We start from the raw sequence: 23470 nt of genomic DNA, 5'->3' as shown, positions 1-23470 counted from the left end.
TTGGGATTAGAAATGGAGATAGTGAGTGGTTCGAGGTAAAGGTGGGATTTTGTCAAGGATGCGTTATGTTGCCCTGGCTGTTCAACTTGTTCATGGATGGGGTGGTGCGAGAGGTGGTGGGTCAGGGGTTGGAGATGGTTAAAGAAAGTGGAGAAAAGTGGGAGGTGAGCCAGCTGTTGTTTGCAGATGACACTGCGCTTGTGGCAGGATCGGAGGAGGGACTGAGGAAGTTAGTGACAGAGTTTGGGAGAGTGTGTGAAAGAAGAAAGCTGAAGATAAAATGTGGGTAAAAGTAAGGTGATGCAGAAAAGGAGAAGACGGGGAGGAATCCCTTTGGGCTGCGTCAAATTTTTTCTCATACATACTTCCTCACCCCTCATCCCCCACCCACTCCCCCTAATGCATCACAGCATCATCTATACACAACCCCTTTCCATTCACCCCTATCTTCTGTCCTATCCCGTCATTCCTCTACAGACATTCCTCTCATTTGTAATGCCCCTTTCACCCCATCCATCCATCTCATCCTTGAATGGCCCCTCATATTCACTCCTTCCACCTCTGCCTTCCACACTTCTTTTACTAATTTTAATTCACTCATTCTTTCCATGTGTCCAAACCATCCTAATACTCTCTCATCAACCCTATCTCCCAGTTCCCTTTCCACCCCTGTTCTCCTCCTAACCTCCTCATTTCTCACTCTATCCAGCCTAGTAACCGCTGTCATACTTCTCAGACATTTCATCTGAAACACATTCAAACTCCTTCTCTCTTCCTCTCTCATGTTCCATGTTTCTGCCCCATACAATGCTGTTGGCGAAATCACTCCTTCATATAACCCCCTCTTAGCATCCATTCCCAGATGTCTATTTCTCATTACACTTTTCAATCCACCAAGGCATTTACTCGCTTCTCTCAATCTACATTCTACCTCCACCCCCTCTCCTCCCTTTCCTGCCACATTCACACCCAAGTATCTAAAACTAGCGACTTCCTCCTGTCTTTCACCCTTAATGCTCACTTCCAGCCTGTTGTCACTCTCTCCCCTTGCACATCTCATCACCTTACTTTTACCCACATTTATCTTCAGCTTCCTTCTTTCACACACTTTCTCAAACTCTGTCACTAACTTCCTCAATCCCTCCTCTGATCCTGCTATAAGCGCAGTGTCGTCAACAAACAACTGGCTCACCTCCCACTTTTCTCCATTTTCTTTAATCATCTCCAACCCCTGACCCACTACCTTTGCATTCACCACTCGCACCACCCCATCTATGTAAAGATTGAAAAGCCAGGGCAACATAACACATCCCTGACAAAGTCCCACCTTTACTTCAAACTATTCACACTTTCCATTTCTAATCCCAACACAAGCTTTACTACTCTCGTAACAACTCTTGACTGCTCTTAACAGCTTTCCACCTATCCCATATATCTGCAGTACCTCCCACAGTGCCATCCTGTCTACCCTGTCATAAACCTTTTCCAGATTCATAAAAGCCAAAAAAACATCCTTCCCCTTTCCTATAGCTTTCTCACATATCTGTCTTACCACAAAAATCTGATCTACATAACCTCTACCCATCCTAAACCCACACTGTTCCTCACCAATTACTCCCTCTGTTCCTCTCCTTATCCTGTCAATCAAGATCCTCCCATAAGCCTTCCCAACTACACTTAACAAGCTAATCCCTCTGAAACTACTACACTCACACTTGTCCCCTTTTCCCTTGTAAAGTGGAACTATACAGGCACTCCTCCAGTCCTCTGGCACTCTACCCTCTCTCCAGCAAACATTAAATAACCTCACCAGCCAGTCCACCATCACTGTACCTCCTTTCTTCAGACATTCTGCACAGCATCCATCCAGACCAGGTGCCTTACCTGCTCTCATCATCTTAACAACTGCTTTCACTTCATACTTCCCTATTTCTCCTCCATTTTCCTCACTCATCACGGTCATTTTCTTAGCGCTTCCCACTGCAACTACCTTTCCCTCCCTATCCTCCCTATACCTCACTGCCTTCTCTTCCATTATCATCTCTCCATCTGCACCTTTTACCTTTTCTTCTCTACTTGATTTGCCTCCTCTTTCTCTTTTAATTTCCTTCCAAAACATCTTTTAATTGCTTTCAAAAATGTCTGTCATACTCTTACCCCATTTCACATCTGCTCTCCTCTTTGCTTCCTTTATCTTATGCTTAACTTCCCTTCTTTTTGTACCTCTCATACGATTCCCTCATCCTAATATGTAACCAATCTATGAATGCTTGCTTCTCTTGTACACATTTCTTTGCTTCCTCATCCCACCACTCACTACCCTTCCTTCTATTTTCTTCTGACCTCTTTGTTCCACACACCATATTTGCACACCTTATGACTCCCTCCTTGAACCATCCCCATTCCTCCTCCACACCTAGTTCTACTCTATCCTTTACTCCCACTCCTCTTTCAGCTTCTTATACTCACTTGCCTTTTTTTCCTCATTTAAGCAGTTCACTCTAAGTACCTCTCTACCTTCTGCCCTTTTCCTCTTTCTTCACCTATTCTCCACTCTCATTTTAATTTCCACCAGAAAATGATCTGATATTCCCCCAGTCTCTCCCCCTAGAACATCTACTTCCTTAACTCTTCCTACCATACTCCTGGTCACCACTATACAGTCCATTAACGCTCTATCTGCCACCCTTCAATCCACCACCCTCTCCCATGTTTACTTATGCTTGACTTTCTTCCTAAACACTGTATTTGCTATCATCAACTCTCTTTCAAGACACATCTCCACCATCATTTCTCCACTACGATTTTTACCTGGAACTCCATACTTCCTAATCACTCCGACTATTGGTTCATTTCCTACCCTAGCATTAAGGTCCCCCAATACAACTACATTGACATTTCTCCCCATTCCCTCTATGCACTCATATCTACCCAAAAAGGCTCCCTTTCCTCTATGCTCTTCTTACTACCAGGTCCATACGCACTAACAAAAACCCACATCTCCTTTTCCAGCTTCACCTTCATCCACATCAACTTTGATGAAACCTCCTTCCACTCCACTACCTGCTTACTTATCTCTTCACTTACTAGTATAGCCACCCCTTCTCTCCCTCATCCCCTCTTCACTCCTGAGTACCTCCCAGCTACACTCCCAAACTCACAGTTGCCCTTTCCTTTCATTTTAGATTCACTCAAAGCCAATACATCCATCTTTCTTCTCACAAACATATTGCCTATCTCTTCCCTTTTCTCTCATCTGTACCACATCTATGCACATTAAAAGACCCAAACCTTAGGGTACTGTTTGGAAAATGCCTTTTCTTCTTTTTTTAGGAATGTCCCCTTATGGGGCTACAGTTAGTTGGACTCCTAATCCCATCCCCATCCCGTTTTTTGTCGCCTTTTATGACTCAAGTGGAAAGGCTTGGTGGTAGCATTCTCTTCTTCCACCACAGGGTCGACGAAAACAGGAAATGAATATTCAGAGAAATGGTACATGACAGCAACAAGGGGTTGGGGGACAGCATAACAGAGGGACAGTTGTAGTATAAAAGTGTCATAATTTCTCTATGCACAGAGTTTTCCTCTATCACAAACAAAATGATTTGTGGCTCTGGTCCGTAGGGGTGCCCCATATAGACCCTAAAGTATCAACTGCATGCTACTTTGCCACAATAACATGCAGCCAATACCCCAGGCTAGATAAAATGAGAAATGAGGTGAGGAGGAGAACAGGGGTGGTAAGGGAGTTGGGAGATAGGGTTGATGTAAGAGTATTAGGATGGTTTGGACACATGGAAAGAATGAGTGAAGAAAGACTAGTAAAAGAGATGGAAGGCAGATATGGAGGGAGTGAACATGAGGGGACATCCTAGGATGAGATGGATGGATGGATGGGGTGAAGGGGGCTTTAGGGAAGAGGGGAATGTCTGTTGAGGAAGGATGGGAGAGTACAGAAGACAGGGGTGAATGGAGAATGGTTGTATATGGATGATAATATGATGCATGAGATGGAATGGGTGGGGGGATGGGGGATGAGGTAGTATGTGTGAGCAAAATTTGACACAACCCAAAGGGATTTCTCCCTGTCTTCAACTTTTATGCATGGGGGGACGGAGAGGGGGGCCGCCAATTTAATGAAGCAGCCTTGCTGTGGATGTGCTGTGTCTTGCGACACTGCCTCTGACCCAGGGCAGTGGAAAAGGTGCAGGGATGACCTGTCATCTAGGAGGTGCTAAGATAAGAGGGAGGGTGGAGGGGAGTGGAGTGTATTTTGGGATGGAATAGGTGGGAATGATTTTATGCCTTTTTCTTTTTGGCTACCTCCCTTGAAAGGGGGAAAAAGCCTTGGTATATGTATGTATGCCCCTAGGCGACTTTGGTAATATCTCAGAAATTTGAATGAACTTCCTTGAAAATAAACAAAAGTGGGAAGCTTGGGTTAATTTTAGTAAATATGAGGATGCACTCAAAGCCAGCTGTAACATAGGCAGCCTAAAAATATGTGAATCTGACTTACGAGGAGCTTTAACAGAGTTCCAACTAATCTAGACATATATGTACTGAATGTGCTCCAGCTATTGATCAGCAACTAGATGATGATTACTCAAGGACTCCCAATCCTCCTATGTGGTTGATTGCTACAGCAAAGGAAGAAAATTATAATTATTACAAATTTAGCAGGTACCTCCAAAAGAAAGTAGGTGGCATTAAAAGTGGAGACATTTCTCGCTTTGGAAAATTCACTGTGCTAGTACATGCAAAATCCAAAACGCAAGCCCAGATGATGTTTCTGATGCAGGTTAAAGATAATGAAATATTAAAGAAGATCAAGCCTCATTTAAACTTTAGTGATGGGAGAGGAGTCATCTTTGACAAAGATCTGTATGACATGACAGAATCTGTAATCCTGAACATGAGCCCCACTATAGTATGGAAAGTAAAAAAGGCATCTAATACGGGTATGATAATTTTGACATTCATTGAGCCTGACATACTTTCCCACATAACATTTGAGAATGAACGGGTGAGAGTAAGACCCTTCCACCAAAGACCAATGCAATGTTTCAGTTGTTTTAAGTATGGCCACTCATCAAAAGTATGTAAAAATGTTAAACTCTGTATTAACTGTTCTGATCTTCATCACGATGCATGTTCCAGAACTATCAAATGTGTAAACTGCCAGCTAGAACATGCTGTGAAATCTTCAAATTTGAGCTGGCAGCAATTGATAAAGCAAATGCCGAGCACATAATTATTGGCTATGCAAAAAGACAAATGGGACATTCAAAGAGCTATGCAAGAGCTCTAAATCCACTATCCCTCGCTACTACAAGGGGATCAGTGGTTGCGCCTCCTCTAGCAAGTGCATCAACCCCTGTGGTAGTGGCCAAGCCATCTGGGTCAAGTGCTCATCCTGTTGAGGCTAGAGCACATCCCTCCAAGGTGGACAAGATAGCCCCAAAGAAGAATGGGTCTTCAATTAACCTCTTCAGTACGGGCAAAAATCTCGCGGGCAGCATTAGCTGCCAGACGTACGATGTGTCGTAATAATACTCGCATCATAAAATATAGTCACCGCTTATATCGATTGTTCTCTCTTTCACCCGTGAATTTTGATAACCATAGAAAATGTGATGAAGACAGTTTAGAGAGTATGTCATTACGCAGGGGCAACTACAATAAATATAATCGACGCCGATATGGCAGCACCGCGTATCGACTTGCTCCTCATGCCACCTACGTATGTGGCACCGTATGGAAGGGGTTAATGGTGAGACACCTTCATCCCCAACTTCTCCATCCTTGCCTTCCCCATCTCAGGCATCATCGTTACCTGATCTTGGGGAGATCAGTCAGGATCAAAAACTACCTCAAGCATTAGATATGGAAGTCAATAATACTAGTACATCAGATAACCATAAACCAAAAAATGCCAAAATAAGTACCTCAAATAGATATGAAGTCCTTTCTTCATGGAATTCTGATACAGTGACCAACTCCAAATCACAAAAAAATCCAAGTACCACCAAAACTTATAATATAAAGGCTGAGATTCATGAGGAACATCTCCATCCATCAAAGAAACATACGAAAAAAGGAATGAATGCTGGCAGTAAACCCAGTGTTTCAAGACCAACTCTATCAAACAGTACAGCAGTTAGTAGTAGTCCCACCTACAAAATAAGCAGTGCCAATGGGAAGACCACACAAAAAGAGTCTTCCAAAAACAAAAACTAAATTTCATATCATTACTATGGGCAGAATATGAGGAATTTAAACTACTAATACATGATATATCACCTACAGTTGTTTGCTTACAGGAGAGCAAATTAGACCAAAATACTCCCTGTCCCAGGGAGTACTTCGGTTATAGAACCCCATATAATCCTCAAGAAGGAAGTCATGGTGGAAGTGTTCTATATGTTCGCCATGACGCTCCTCAAATAACTGTTCATTTGCAAACCCCATTACAAGCAGTTGCAGTGCGAGTAGATCTTGGGAGAAGAAGGTACACAGTATGTTCTATTTATATACCTCCCAGTGACCAGTTGATATATGAAGATATGAAAAATCTTTTCCAACAGCTTCCGCAGCCCTTCCTTATACTTATGTAGTAGCAAACACCAAAGGCAGCATAATAGCATTCCTCATAGAAAATGAGGACATTGGATTACTCAACCCAGGGGAGCCTACTCATTTCCATGTGCAAACTGGAACATTATCATGTATTGATATCTCTATAGCCAGCTCGAATTGTTTAATTGATTTCAGTTGGAGAATGCTGGATGATTGGCATACCAGTGACCATGCACCTATTGTAATTGATGCCAGTTTTGATCTTCTTACACATAGATCACCAAGGTGAATCTTGGAAAAAGCTGACTAGGAAAAATTTCAGGAGCAGAGCGATATAGAGGGAGATGCTGACGACTTCCAGACAGTGGATAGTGCAATTGAGCTGTTGAATGGAACCTTCCACTCTGCCAGCACCAACTCCATCCCCAAGTCTATAGGTTTATTTCGACATTGACCAGTTCCTTGGTGGTCCAATGAACTCCAGGTGTTACATAGATTAACAAGAAGATCTCTTACCAAATGTTGTAGACACCACACAGAGGAAAATCTCATTTTTTATAAGAAATGTAGGGCACAGTTTTGTTGTGCAGTAAAGGCTGCTAAATGTGCTTCATGGACATCATATGTATCCTCAATAAATGATAGAACTCCACCTTCATCTGTATGGAGAAAGCTTGGGAAAATTGTGGGGAAGTTAGCTCCAAATCCACCCCAGTACAAAATGTAAATGGGCAAATTTTAACTAGTGAAGTAGATGTGAGTAATTCTTTAGCCAATCATTTTGCAAATATATCCAGTAAATCACAAGTCTCATCTAGATATCAGTATTTACTCAGAGAAGAGCAAAAGACTAGATTTCTCTACCAATAAAACTGAGTCTTGTTACCAACCATTTAGCGAAAAGTAATTTGATTCAGCCTTGTCATCATGTAATGATAAGACTCCAGGCCCTGATGAGATTCCCTATGCAATGGTGAAACATGCTTCTATTCATACAATTTGGCAGGATGCTAGTTACCCGACAATATGGGAACTCTCAATTATCTTAGCTTTTTCAAAACCTGGAAAAGATAAGTTTTTAGCAGCAAGTTACCGTCCTATTGCACTGACCTCTTGCCTTTGTAAAATCATGGAAAAGATGGTTAACACAAGGTTGGTATGGTATTTGGAGAAGAAACATATTTTTTCTCCAAATCAATGTGGCTTTAGAAGAATGCACTCGACAACAGATGCATTAATCCATCTTGAGTCGTTGATATGTGAAGCATTTGCTGCAAAACATCACCACGTGTCAGTATTCTTTGACATGGAAAAGGCATATGACACTACATGGAGGCATGGAATCCTGAAAGCCATTCATAGAGCAGGATTGAGAGGTGAACTGCCTTTATTTATAAGCTTTCCTGGCTCAACGGATCTTTCAAGTCAAGGTGGGTAATACATACTCGGAGAGAAAATGCCAAGAAGGTGTGCCACAGGGGAGTGTGTTGAGCGTCACATTATTTGCTTTGGCTATTAATGGAATATCTTGTCATTCCTCATGATATCCTACACACACTCTTTGTGGATGAGAGCAGCCCATGAGATGACCTCACCAAGTGTACCACATGTATTGCTTTTTTGTATATAAAAGAGGATTAACCCCTTCCATACGGTGCCGCACACGTAGGCGTCATGAGGAGCAAGTGGATTCGCGACGCTGCCATATCGGCGTCTTGATTATATTTATTGTAGTCGCCCCTGTGTTTTTACATTCTCCCAAATGCGCCCTGAATCCCATTCTCTGTGGTTTTCAAAATTCGCGGGTGAAAGAGAGAACGATCGATATAAGCGGCGACTATATTTTATGATGCGAATATTATTTCGTTACGTCATACGGCTGGCATTGGCTGCTGCCCGCGAGATTTAAGTCCCGTACTGAAGTGGTTAACAGCCTCTCCATTGCTCTGAGGACAATCCCTGGATAGGGTTCGAAACATTGGGATTAATTGACCTGTTTCTGAGTCCAGTGCTTTTTACTTTTTCCATAATTTTCATTTGTCTTCCACTTCTCTAACCAACATTTCCCTACTTTTTAGTGCCATTGTCACCTCCACATCTTCCTTTCTTGTTTTTATTACTCCATAATTTTTCATAATTGTACTCATTCCTCCAATTTCAACCACCCTGTCTGTCCTCGTTTGATCTCCCTCCCAGTACATTATATTCACCATTTTACCTTTAGCTCCTCAAGTTCTGATCTCTATGATTAATTTGTTAATGCTATTTCACTCGATTTATCATTTGGTTGATCTATATTAACCATTTGATTGACCACTTGTTTCTTGTATGTATTCATTTCATTTCTATATTTAACCATATTTCAACAAGAACCCACTGTGTTGGATAAGAAGAAATGAAATAGATGATATCCATATATTTCGATCACGGACTGTGATCCTCTTCAGTGGAATACAGAGTAGTGGAGCAAAAGGCATGTCTTATATACAGAGAAAGAAGAAGGAACATGAGCAGGGCTCAAGTGGTGTCTAACTTGAGCCCTGCCCATGTTCCTTCCATATGTATATAACCATTACACCATTTGATAACTAATACCTGATACTGAATTTAGATTTTTAATATTTACTTATTATTATTATTATCTATACCCAAAATTGAATCTAAGAATTTAACAATTCGGCATCTATGACCTCAGCAGTTACAATGCCAGATAACCTTTAATCAATCAATCAATCAATCCTTATGTAATAATGTGCTGACCCTCCCTAGAGACACAAACTACATGGGAAACTATTCATGACCTTCCTTCAAATCTATCTAACAAAAGGCTTCTTCCCTCCTATAAGGAAGATAGCCAGCCAAGGCATGCACCCTGCCCCATCCTACACATATATATCACCCAATTATTTCACTTTTATATAAAAATAACACCCTGTGAGGATGGAGCCTTTATTAGTACAATGTTTTGCTTCTTACATCTTTTTCAAGTACATAGTCATAATACACATGACTGAGATTAAATAAGAAGAATGGGGGGGTACAGGGGGAGGGAGGAAGGGAGGTAGGGGGGAGGGGGTCACTGAATACTAAGGTTAAGGAGAAGGTGGATCAAATGTCTGGGAACAGGAAAGGTTAAGGATAAGATGGAACAGTTGGCTGGGTGAAGGATATTAGCTCAAGCGTGGAATAAAAGTAAGGAGAAAATAAGAAGGGTGAGCAATTATCTAATAAGGGTGGACAATGAGAGGAAAAAAGGGGGAATTTGGAGGGCAACTAGGAATAGCTTAAATTTTTGTTGGCATACGGTATTAAAGGAATTAGGTGGGGCTAGATATTGAACATGCCCCTATTTTGTTCAATTGTGTTGGTTCCATGTATGATGTCTGCTTCCAAACATTTTGTATGGATCTTGGGTTCAAGTACCAAAAATTCTGCATTTTCCCAGTCCATCAAGTGGTTTCTTTTGTTCCTGTGTGCAACACATGTGTTGGTAGTGACATCATGGTGGATGTCATATTGGTGTTCTCTTATCCAGGCCTTTAGATCATGTGATATTTCCCCAATGTAGGGTTTTTCACATCCCGAGCACTGAATCTAATAAACACCTTCACCCAGCCAATTGCTCCATCTTAACCTTTCCTGTTCCCAGACATTTGGTCCATCCTCTCCCTAACCTTTCCTAGTATTCGATGATCTCCCTCCCTCCCCCGTTTCCCCTGTTCTTCTTATTTAATATCAGTCATGTGTATTACGACTATGTACTTGAAAAAGTTGTGACAAGTGAAATGTCATACTAATAAAGGCTCTCTCCTCACAAGGTGTTTATTTTGATAGATTTGTTGGCAACTGCCACATCCATACAAATTTCCCTTTTATCTTTGCCATTTTTGGATGAAAGGCCATTCATGCTCCCTGCCCACTGCCTAGGTCAGAATCAGAAGCAATACAGCAAGACATGGCACATCCACAGCAGAGCCTGACAGCCAAAGGTAGTGGTGGTTGTTGTTTTTCCTTAAATTGTCTGCCCAAGCAGTCCTGTCTCCCTGAGGAATGCCATGGCCTGATGATTATGAATGAGTGTAGAAACTACAAAATAGCAGCTAAGAACTCCAAAGCCTACTTAAACTAAAGCATTGGAATTGGTCAGAAGCACAGGGTTGACACTAGAAGGGTATAATTACTATTTAGAAACAACTTGTGTGGCTATGCTTCTACAGTTTGGTTCCCAACAATTGGCTAAACAAATACTGTACAAACTAAACAAAATTAAGCATTGAGAGTAGAAACAGGATGTATCAAAACTGTTCCAATGGAACACCTGCACACAGAAACCAAAATCTACCTTATAGAGTATCATATAAAAAATGTTAGGTACACAGTTCTATACTAGAGCCCTCAACCCTACTCACCCATAATATACCAAGACAAAAGCGAGAGAGAGAGTACATTAAATGTTGGTTCAACAAAAGATGCAGTGAGGCAAAAGACAGAAGGGACAAAGCTTGGAAAAAGTGGAGAAAAGACGAAAAACAAAGCAAATGGCAAATTTATGTTAACTATAGAAATGAGTATGTTAATGTGAGAAGAGAGGAGAAAAGGAACCATGAGAAGGATATTATTGACAAATGCAAAGAGCAACCCAAACTATTCTATCGGTATGTGAATGGTAAACTTAAAAACAAACAGGAATTGGTGAAACTATGCCAAGGAAACATAGAATACACAGAAGATTTAGAGATGGCCGAAGTCATGAACAATCACTTTAAATCTGTTTTCACCAGAGAGAAAATACCAAATTGTGACATAGACAAAAACAAGAAATCTCCCCTCATGAATGAGTTTACAGCATCACTAAAGGAAATATCAGAACATTTATCAAGGCTGGATGTCAGAAAATCACATGGCCCGGACGGTATTGCAAATTGGATTCTAAAGGAGTGCAAAGAAGAACTAACAGACAAAATACACATCTTAATAAACAGCTCACTCAAAGAAGGAAAGATACCCGAGGACTGGAAAAACGCTAACATTGTACCAATACACAAAGGAGGAAACAAAGAAGAACCCACCAACTATAGGCCAGTATCACTAACAAGCACCATAGCCAAAATTTGTGAGAAAATAATCAAGAATAGATGGGTAAAACATCTGGAAGACAATGACATATTAAACCCAAGACAATTCGGATTCAGACAAGGAAGATCATGCTCCACAAACTTAATATGCTTTTACTCAAGACTAATAGACATAGTGCAAGAAAGAAATGGATGGGCTGATTGTGCATTCCTAGACTTGCAAAAAGCCTTTGACAAAGTACCACACAGAAAACTACTAAAAAAAACTGGAACACATAGGAGGAATACAGGGAAACCTACTAAAATGGATAGAGGACTTTCTGACTGGTAGAAAGATGAGAGTAGTGCTCAGAGAAAAATATTCAGACTGGAAAGAGGTGATCAGTGGAGTACCGCAAGGATCTGTGCTGGCACCAATAATGTTTGCTATCTATATGAATGACATGGATGAGGACGTGAACTGCTACATGAGCTTCTTTGCCGATGACGCCAAACTGCTAAGGAAAATAGAAACTGATGAGGACTGTGAAGCACTGCAAGAAGACCTAAATAGGGTATGGAACTGGAGTCAGAAATGGGAAGTGGACTTTAATACTAAGAAGTGTAGCATAATGGAGTTTGGAAAAAGCAAAAACAGAATATCAGGAAAATATACAATTGGAACCAAAGAAGTAAAGAAAGTAGGATCCGAAAAAGATTTGGGAGTAATTATCACGAACGACTTGTCCTATGATATACAGATTAACAAAATTGTCGGGGAGACTTACAACTTGCTAAGATCAATAAAAGTGGCGTTTACATACTTGGACGAAGACATGATGAAAAAAATATTGGTTACATTGATAAGGCCTAGATTAGAGTATGCAGCGACATTGTGGTCCCCCAGTACCAAAAAGAATATAAAGAAAATAGAAAGAATCCAAAGAGCAGCTACAAAAATGGCACCTGCACTTGCAAACCTATCATACGAAGAGAGATTGGCTAAACTGGAGTTACCGACACTGGAGCAAAGAAGAGAGAGAGGTGACCTATTGACCATCTACAGAATCATGAAAGGCACAGAGGTACTCGATAGTGAGAACTTACTTAACTGGGACAAAAGAAACACAAGAGGACATGGAAAGAAAATAAAAAAACATAGCTATAGAAGAGAACTGAAGAAAAACAGTTTTCCTCATAGAGTTTTGGACACTTGGAACAAACTGGACAATGGAATAGTATGCGCAAAAACCATTCATGAGTTTAAAAACAAACTAGACACTGCAAGATACAAAGGCGGGACAACACGAGCATAGCTCCCCTTCCCGCAAAATACAACTAGGTAAATACACAAGCACTACTGGTTGAACATGTATACGATAGCTTCCCGCCAATACCAAATAATACATGATAGAAACATATTTGCATTCAGGTAACTAAACAAGCTCCTCAAGACAGACCACTAAACAGTACTTCACCAAAAATCCAGAGACAATCAGCCTTAGAGAGAGATCTCTTAGAAGATAAGTAAGAATCATACTGGCACACTTGTGCTCTGGACACCATCCAGCTCAAAGACAAAAGCAACACAATAGGTCTGGCCACAGAATCAAACTTCCAAAGATACAACCACCACAGAGAAGACAGTGAACACCTCATCCTACTCCACCCCACACTAACAGTCCCTAGATAACAATACAATATTTCTTCTCTGAGTGACCAGTGGGCTCCAATGCTTAGTTACCTGCGAGTCATGGGTCTACTGCAAGAGAGACCTGGAACAACTGATTGATGGATTGAATATTAGCTTTTTATTCTTTTTGCTTGTTATGTCTTATTTTCATAGACTGGTACTAATTATTCTAATTGTGCATACACTTTTACCCTAGAATTAAGGACATTTAGATTTTTATTCAAAGCAGTTTCATTTTTCATGTTTCAGGTCAGCATCCATCTCACCCAGGAGTAATACTTCAGCTGAGGGTCTAGAAAATGATGTACTTCTGCCACCTCCCCTAAAACTTCCAGAGGATAAATTTTGGGATGTCTATATATCCTATATCCAGTCATGTGATGATGTCAGATTCAGACTCATTGGAGATGAATATAGTGTATGCTCCTTTATTCCATAGTATTTATTAATTGTATTGTATCTTTTCTTCCTTGTACTTTCTTTTAGGAATGTCCCCTGGGGAGATAAGCCAGTTGTTGTTTGCTGACAACACTGTGCTTGTAGCAGGATCAGAGGAGTGATTAAAGAAGTTAGTCACAGAGTTTGGGAAAGTGTGTGAAAGAAAGAAGTTGAAGATAAGTGTGGGTAAAAGTAAGGTAATGAGATATACTAGGGGAGAAGATGGCAGCAAATTGGAAGTGAATATTAAGGGAGAGAGGCTAGAGGAAGTGGATTGATTTAGATACTTGGGGGGCGAGAAGCAAGTTTAAAAAGTGTAATTAGGAATAGACATTTGACAATGGATGTTAAGAAGAGATTGAATGAAGGGGTGATTGTGCCAACAGCACTGTATTGGGCAGAACCATGGAACATAAGAGAGGAAGAGAGAATTTGAATGTATTTACCTAGTTGCATTTTGTGGGAAGAGAGCTATGCTCATAGTGACTCGCTATTGTATCTTTCCGCATCCAGTTTTTTCTTAGTCATGTATAGTTTTAGCAATCACTGTTTCCTCTTTCAGTTTGTTCCAGATATCTATCACTCTGTGTGGAAAGTTATTCTTTTTCAGATCTCTTCTGTAACTGTCTTTCTTAAGTTTCTTCTCGTGTCTTCTTGTATTTCTTCTGTCCCTATAAAGAATTTCCATCCCTTTCATACATACATACATATACCAAGGCTTTTTCCCCCTTCCAAGGGAGGTAGCCAAAAAGGGAAAGGCATAAAAACACTCCCACCCATTTCATCCCTAAATACACTCCCACCCATTTCATCCCTAAATACACTCCACACCCCTCCCACCCTTCCTCTCATCTGAGCACCTCCTGGATGACGGGTCATCCCTGCACCCTGCCCACCGCCCTGGGTCAGAAGCAGTGTCGCAAGACACAGTACATCCACAGCGAGGCCGCTTCATTTAATCGGCGACCCCCCCTCTCCGTCCCCCTTTGCATATAAGGCGAGGACGGGGAGAAATCCCTTCGGGCTGCGTCAAAATTTACTCACACATACTACCCCACCCCCCACTTCCCCGCCCATTCCTCCTCATGCAGTCACAACATCATCCATATACAACCATTCTCCACTCACCTCTGTCTTCCGTCCTCTCCCTTCCTTCCTCAAGAGACATTCCCCTCTTCCCCAAAGCCCCCTTCACCCCATCCATCCACCTCATCCTAGGACGTCCCCTCATGTTCACTCCCTCCACATCTGCCTTCCATACCTCTTTTACTAATCTTTCTTCACTCATTCTTTCCATGTGTCCAAACCATCCTAATATTCTTTCATCAACCCTATCTCCCAAATCCTTTTTCACCCCTGTTCTCCTCCTCACCTCCTCATTTCTCACTCTATCTAGCCTAGTAACCCCCACCATACTTCTCAGACACCTCATCTCAAACACATTCAAACTCCTTCTCTCTTCTTCTCTTATGTTCCACGTTTCTGCCCCATACAGTGTTGTTGGCACAATCACTCCTTCATACAGTCTCCTCTTCGCATCCATTCCCAAATGTCTATTTCTCATTACACTCTTTAAACCACCAAGGCATTTACTCGCTTCTCTCAATCTACATTCTACCTCCACCTTCACTCCACCTTTTCCTGCTACACTTGCACCCAAGTATCTAAAACTATCCACTTCCTCCAGTCGCTCTCCCTTAATGTTCACTTCCAGTCTACTGCCACTTTCACCCCTTGTACATCTCATCACCTTACTTTTACCCACATTTATCTTTAGCTTTCTTCTATCACATACTCTCCCAAACTCTGCCACCAGCTTCCTCAATCCCTCCTCTGACCCTGCCACAAGCGCAGTGTCGTCCGCAAACAACAGCTGGCTCACCTCTCACTTTTCTCCATTTTCTTTAACCATCTCCAATCCCTGACTCGCTTTCCTAGCATTCACCTCTCGCACCACCCCATCCATGTATAAGTTGAACAGCCAGGGCGACATAACGCATCCTTGACGAAGTCCCATCTTTACTTCAAACCACTCACTCTCTCCATTTCTAATCCTAACACATGCTCTACTACTCTCATAAAAACTCTTGACAGCTCCCAAAAGCTTTCCTCCTATCCCATAAATCTGCATAACCTCCCACAGTGCCTTTCTGTCTACCCTATCATAAGCCTTTTCCAGATCCATGAAAGCCCAAAAAACATCCTTCCCCTTTCCTATAGCTTTCTCACATATCTGTCTTACCACAAAGATCTGATCTACACAACCTCTACCCGTCCTAAATCCACACTGTTCCTCACCAATTACTCCCTCTGTTCCTCTCCTAATCCTCTCAATTAAGATCCTCCCATAAGCCTTCCCTACTACACTCAACAGGCTAATCCCTCTGAAATTACTACATTCACACTTGTCCCCTTTTCCCTTGTAAAGAGGAACTATACAGGCACTACTCCAGTCCTCCGGTACTCTACCCTCTCTAGGCAAACATTAAATAACCTCACCAATCAGTCCACCATCACTGCACCTCCCTTTTTCAGACATTCTGCATGACATCCATCCAGACCAGGTGCCTTACCTGCTTTCATCATCTTTACAGCTGCCTTCACCTCATCCTTCCTTATTTCTCCTCCATTCTCCTCACTCATCACTCTCATTTTCTTCGCATTTCCCACTGCAGCTATCTTTCCTTCCCTATCCTCCTTCACATTCAGCAACTCCCTAAAATATTCTGCCCATCTTCCGCTCACTGCCATCTCTTCCATTATCAACTCTCCATCTGTACCTTTTACCTTTTCTTCCCTACTTGATTCGCCTCCTCTTCCTCTCTTAATTTCTTTCCAAAACATCCTTTTATTACTTTCAAAATTTTCTGTCATACTCCTACCCCATTTCACATCTGCTCTTCTCTTTGCCTCCTTTACCTTTTGCTTTACTTCTCTTTTCTTTTCTTTGTACGTCTCATATGACTCCCCTGTCCTCTTTTGTAACCAATCTGTGAATGCTCGTTTCTTCTCTTCTACAGCCTTCTTTGTTTCCTCATCCCACCATTCACTACCCTTTCTTCTATTTCCCCCTGTCCTTCTTGTTCCACACACCATCCTTGCACACTTTAAGACTCCCTCCTTGAACCATCCCCATTCCTCCTCCACACCCATCTCTGCTCTATCCTTTACTCCCTCCCACTCCTCCTTCAGCTTCTTTTCGTACTCCTTCTCCTTTTCCTTTTCATTCAAGGAGTTCACTCTAAGAACCTCCCTACCTTTTGTCCCTTTCCTCCTTCTCCATCTATCCTCCACTCTCAGCTTACCTTCCACCAAAAAATGATCTGATATTCCCCCACCCTCTCCCCTTAGCACATGTACATCCTTAACTCTTCCTATCATAATCCTATTTACCACTACATAATCCATTAGCGCTCTATCTACCACCCTTCCCTCCACCACCCTCTCCCATGTGGATATCAAATCACCTCTTTCTCTTCTTTGTTCCAGGATTGGTAAATTTGGTTTGTCCAATCTTTGTTCGTATGTCATGTTTCAAAGTATTGGTGCCATCTTTGTTGTTGCTCTTTGAATTCTTTCTAGTTTCTTTGTTTTTTTGGTATTAGGTGTCCATAGTGATGCTGTGTATTCCTATTTTAGTCTTATCAGTGTAACTAGTATTTTCTTTACCATTTCTTCATCCATGTAGTCAGAGGCCACTTTCATTTATCTTATTTAGTTCAAAGTTTCTCCGACTAATTTGTTGACATGTTTGTCTAGTGTCATGTCATTTGAGATAATTACTCCCGTCTGGGGTATTGGCTGCTTGTTATTGTGGCAAAAGTAGCATGCAGTTGATACTTTAGGGTCTATATGGGGCGCCCCTACGGACCAGAGCCACACATCATTTTGTCTATGATAAAGGAAAACTCTGTTCATAGAGAAATGATGACACTTTTATACTACGACTGTCCCTCCGTTATGCTGTCCCCCAACCCCTTGTTGCTGTCCTGTACAATTTCTCTGAGTATTTCTTTTTCTGTGGTGGGGGAAAAGAATACTGCCACCAAGTATTCCCACTTGGATCGTAAGAGGCGAGAAGAAAGGGATGGGGATTGGGACTAGGCATCCTTCTCCTTGTAGCCCCACAGGGCACATTCCTAAAAGTAAAGGCAAAGGCATAAGAGGGTCTGGAAGTTCTCAGACCAGCACCCTAAGGTTTGGGTCTTTTAATGTGCATGGATGTGGTACAGATGAGAGTAAAAGGGAAGAGATAGGTAGTATGTTTGTGAGACTAAGCTGAAAGGGAAGGGTGATTGTAAGTTTGGGAGTGTAAGTGGGAGGTTATCAGGAGTGAAGAGAGGGCGAGGGAGGGAAGGGGTGGCTATACTAGTAAGTGAAGAGATAGGTAAATGTGTAGTGGAGTGGAAGGAGGTTTCCTCAAGGATAATGTGGATGAAGGTGAAACTGGGAAAGGAGATGTGGGTCTTTGTAAGTGCATATGGGCCTGGCAGTGAGAAGAGTGTAGAAGAAAGGGAGGCCTTTTGGATAGATTTAAATGAGTGCATAGAGGATTTAGGGAGAAGTGTAAATGTAATAGTTCTGGGAGACCTTAATGCTAGGGTAGGAAAGGATCCAATTGATGGAGTGGTTGGGAAATGTGGAGTTCCAGGAAAAAATCGTAGTGGAGAGTTGATGGTGGAAATGTGTCTAGAGAGTTGATGATAGCAAATACAGTGTTTCTGAAGAAAGTCAAGCATAAGTACACATGGGAGAGGGTGGTGGATAGAAGGGTGGTAGATAGAGCTTTAATGGACTATGTAGTGGTAAATAGGATTTTGATAGGAAGAGCTAAGGATGTACATGTGCTAAGGGGAGAGGATGGGGGAATATCAGATCATTTTTTGGTGGAAGGTAAGTTGCGAGTGGAGGATAGATGGAGAAAGAGGAAAGGGACAAAAGGTAGGGAGGTGCTTAGAGTGAACTCTTTCAATGAAGAGGAAAAGGAGAAGGAGTACAAGAAGAAGCTGAAGGAGGAGTGGGAGTGAGTGAAGGATAGAGTAGAGGTAGGTGTGGAGGAGGAATGGGGATGGTTCAAGGAGGGAGTCATAAAGTGTGCAAAGATGGTGTGTGGAACAAGAAGGACAGGAGGAAATAGAAGAAAGGGTAGTGAATGGTGGGATGAGGAAATGAAGAAGGTTGTAGAAGAGAAGAAGCGAGCTTACACAGATTGGTTACAAAATAGGACGAGGGAGTCATATGAGAGGTACAAAGAAAAGAAAAGAGAAGTAAAGAAAAAGGTGAAGGAGGCAAAGAGGAGAGCAGATGTGAAATGGGGTAAGAGTATGACAGAAAATTTTAAAAGTAATAAAAAGATGTTTTGGAAAGAAATTAAGAGAGGAAGAGGAGGCAAATCAAGTAGAGAAGAAAAGGTAAAAGGTGCATATGGAGAGATGATAATGGAGGAGAAGGCAATAAGGGGAAGATGGGCAGAATATTTTAGGGAGTTGCTAAATGTGAAGGAGGATAGGGAAGGAAAGATAGCTGCAGTGGGAAATGCTAAGAAAATGAGAGTGATGAGTGAGGAAAATGGAGGAGAAATAAGGAAGGATGAAGTGAAGGCAGCAGTTAAGATGATGAAAGCAGGTAAGGCACCTGGTCTGGATAGATGCCATGCAGAATGTCATAAAAAAGGAGGTATAGTGATGGTGGACTGGTTGGTGAGGTTATTTAATGTTTGCTGGAGAGAAGGTAGAGTGCCAGAGGACTGGAGGAGTGCTTGTATAGTTCCACTTTACAAGGGAAAGGGGGACAAGTGTGAATGTAGTAGTTTCAGAGGGATTAGCTTGTTAAGTGTAGTTGGGAAGGCTTATGGGAGGATCTTGATTGAGAGGATTAGGAGAGGAAGAGAAGGAGTAATTGGTGAGGAAGAGTGTGGATTTAGGACGGGAAGAGGTTGTGTAGATCAGATTTTTGTGGTAAGACAGATATGTGAGAAAGCTATAGGAAAGGGGAAGGATGCTTTTTGGGCCTTTATGGATCTGGAAAAGGCTTATGACAGGGTAGACAGAAAGGCACTGTGGGAGGTTATGCGGATATACGGGATAGGAGGAAAGCTTCTCGGAGCTGTCAAGAATTTTTATGAGAGTAGTAGAGCCTGTGTCAGGATTAGAAATGGAGAGAGTGAGTGGTTTGAGGTAAAGGTGGGACTTCGTCAAGGATGTGTTATGTCACCCTGGCTGTTCAACTTATACATGGATGGGGTAGTGCGAGAGGTAAATGCAAGGGTAGTGGGTCAGGGATTGGAGATGGTTAAAGAAAATGGAGAAAAGTGGGAGGTGAGCCAGCTGTTGTTTGCGGATGACACTGCGCTTGTGGCAGGATCGGAGGAGGGATTGAGGAAGCTGGTGACAGAGTTTGGGAGAGTGTGTGATAGAAGAAAGCTGAAGATAAATGTGGGTAAAAGTAAGGTGATGAGATGTACAAGGGGTGAAAGTGGAAGTGAGCATTAAGGGAGAGCAACTGGAGGAAGTGGATAGTTTTAGATATTTGGGTGCAAATGTGGCAGGAAAAAGTGGAGTGAAAGTGGAGGTAGAATGTAGATTGAGAGAAGCGAGTAAATGCCTTGGTGGACTAAAAAGTGTAATGAGGAATAGACATTTGGGAATGGATGCTAAGAGGAGACTGTATAAAGAAGTGATTGTGCCAACAACACTGTATGGAGCAGAAACATGGAACATAAGAGAGGAAGAGAGAAGGAGCTTGAATGTGTTTAAGATGAAGTGTCTGAGAAGTATGATGGGGGTTACTAGGCTAGATAGAGTGAGAAATGAGGAGGTGAGGAGGAGAACATGGGTGGAAAGGGAGTTGGGAGATAGGGTTGATGAAAGAGTATTAGGATGGTTTGGACACATGGAAAGAATGAGTGAAGAAAGACTACTAAAGGAGGTATGGAAGGCAGATGTGGAGGGAGTGAACATGAGGGGACGTCCTAAGATGAGATGGATGTATGGGGTGAAGGGGGCTTTGGGGAAGAGGGGAATGTCTGTTGAGGAAGGACGGGAGAGGACAGAAGACAGGGTTGAATGGAGAATGGTTGTATATGGAGGATGTTGTGATGCATGAGGTGGAATGGGCGGGGGAATGGGGGGTGAGGTAGTGTTAGCAAAATTTTGATGCAGCCCGAAGGGATTTCTCCCCGTCCTCTCCTTTATATGGGGGGACGGAGAGGGGGTGTCGCCGATTTAATGAAGCGGCCTTGCTATGGATGTGCTGTGTCTTGCGACACTGCTTCTGACCCAGGGTAGTGGACAGGGTGCAGGGATGACCCGTCATCTAGGAGGTGCTAAGATGGGAGAGAGAGTGGAGGGGTGTGGAGTGTTTTCGGGGATGGAATGGGTGGGAATGATTTTTATGCCTTTTCCTTTTTGGCTACCTCCCTAGTAAGGGGGAAAAAGCCTTGGTATATGTATGTATGTATGTACTCCCAGGCCCCTTTCTGAGTTTACTTTTTTAACTTCCTTTGTACCAATTTTATATTGCCCTGATATTCTATTTTTGCTTTTTGCAAATTCCATTATACTTCATTTCTTAATGTTGAAGTTCACTTCACTCTTTTGACTCCATTTCCAGACTTTGTCCAGGTCTTCTTGAAAAGATTTGCAGTCTTCCTCTGTACTTACTCTCTTTAACCCCTTCCATACGGTGCCGCACACGTAGGCGTCATGAGGAGCAAGTGGATTCGTGACACTGCCATATTGGCGTCTTGATTATATTTATTGTAGTCGCCCCTGTGTTTTTACATTCTCCCAAATGCGCCCTGAATCCCATTCTCTGTGGTTTTCAAAATTCGCGGGTGAAAGAGAGAACGATCGATATAAGCGGCGACTATATTTTATGATGCGAATATTATTACGTTACGTCATACGGCTGGCATTGGCTGCTGCCCGCGAGATTTAAGTCCCGTACTGAAGTGGTTAATAGTTTCACATCATCTGCAAAGAAGTTCATATAACATTCCACGCCTTCATGTCATTTATATAAATAGCAAACATTATCGGAGCCAATACATAGCCTTGAGGGACTCCACTTCTCATATCTTCCCAATTTTAGTTCTTGTCACCAAGTACCACCTTCAGTTTTCTTCTGTTCAAGAAATCTTTCATCCATTCCAATAATTTTCCTTGTATTCCAACTATTATTTCAATCTTTATTAGCTTTTTTGTGTGGTACTTTGTCAAAAGCCTTGTGTAAGTCCAAGAAAGCACAATCTGCCCATCCATCTCTTTCTTGTATTATTTCTATTAATCTTGAGTAAAAGCATATTAAATTTTGTAGTACGTTATCTTCCATTTCTAAAACCCAATTGTTTAGGGTTTAGTATATTGTTCTCTTCCAAGTGTTTAATCCATGTATTTTTAATAAATTCGCATAATTTTGCTATTGTGCTTGTAAGGGATACTGGTCTATAGTTCATTGGATTTTCTTTGTCTCCTCCTTTGTATATTGGTACAATATTTACATTTTTCCAATCTTGTGGTACTTTTCCTTCTTTGAGTGAGAAGTCATCTTGTGTATTTTGTAAGTTCATCTATACATTCTTTCAATATCCAGTTCACAATTCCATCAGACCCGTATGACTTTCTGACATCAGGGTTCTTTATTTGGTCCTTTATTTCTTTCTGTGTCACTGTTATTTCTTCATTTTGGGAGATCTTTCTCACTGTCCTTCATCCCAACTTTGTGAGCTTTCAATTATAGATACAGACCTAAAGTGCCTGGTCATTACTTCAGCCATTTCTACATCTTCTATATATTCTTTGTTTCTTTCATGCAGTTTCACTATTTCATGTTTGTCTTTTAGTTTATCGTTTACATATCTGTAAAATAGTTTAGGTTGGTCCTAGCATTTATCTAATATATCTTTTTTGTAGTTTCTTTTTTCCTCCCTGCATATATCTATATACAGTAAAAGCTCTCTTATCATCACTGGGACCAAAGGCATGCCGGATACTCAAAAATTCCGGATACTTGAAGGGGTTGCTAAAGTAAGTGAAGGGGTACAGAAATATGTCTACAATCACCCCCTTTACTCACTATTAATGTCAGTTAACATATACCGGTAGTATCACATACTGTAACATAAACAAAGCATCACATGATTGCGCCGTCACCACCTCACTCGCCAACATACAGTTCATCACTAGACACTAACCTTCTCTGAACTTTTCTGAAGGGGTTACTAAAATAAGTGAAGGGTTACAAAAACACTATGTCTACAATCAACTCATTTTATTCACTATTAACAACATTTAACATAACATAAACATTTAACTTAACATAAAAAGCACATAAACAAATAAACAAAACCACCTCACTCGCCAACATCCAGTTCATCACACCAGTTTATCATTATCCTCTGTACTTGTTTGCCACTCTTTCTTTCCCTTTCAACCTACTTTAAGATAGTTTCTCATGTCAGCTTGTTTGCAGCTCTTTCCTCATTGCAATAAAAACTCATTCTGAATGCAGTGAAGAGACATAACATCTCCAGTGGACATATAGCTGCACTGCTCTGCAAACTTAACAAAGACAGCTAAACCATTTGCAGCATCTTCCTTACTATATGCCTCTGTCATCTTCTCAAGATTATCTTCAATTACCGCATTGATAAGTTCCTCATCAGTTGGAGTGAATGTTACCGCTTCGTCTTTGTCCACATCTACCC

General features: G+C 41.6%; 1 protein-coding gene across 5 annotated transcripts in view; it reads left to right on the top strand.

Annotated features, from left to right (window-relative positions):
* The window catches only part of LOC143041758 (tudor domain-containing protein 7-like), a 566748-nt gene that overhangs the window by 241543 nt on the left and 301735 nt on the right, over nt 1-23470 (top strand). For all 5 annotated transcript variants that reach the window (XM_076213779.1, XM_076213782.1, XM_076213783.1 and 2 more), the window contains one exon: nt 13576-13744. In XM_076213779.1, the coding sequence (XP_076069894.1) occupies nt 13576-13744 (169 nt within the window). The remainder of the gene's footprint in view (nt 1-13575; nt 13745-23470) is intronic.

Source organism: Oratosquilla oratoria, chromosome 32 (genome assembly GCF_046742065.1).
Source record: "Oratosquilla oratoria isolate Oo_2021 chromosome 32, ASM4674206v1, whole genome shotgun sequence".
NCBI classification, from domain to species: Eukaryota; Metazoa; Arthropoda; class Malacostraca; order Stomatopoda; family Squillidae; genus Oratosquilla; species Oratosquilla oratoria.
This window is presented reverse-complemented; position numbering and strand designations above follow the sequence as displayed.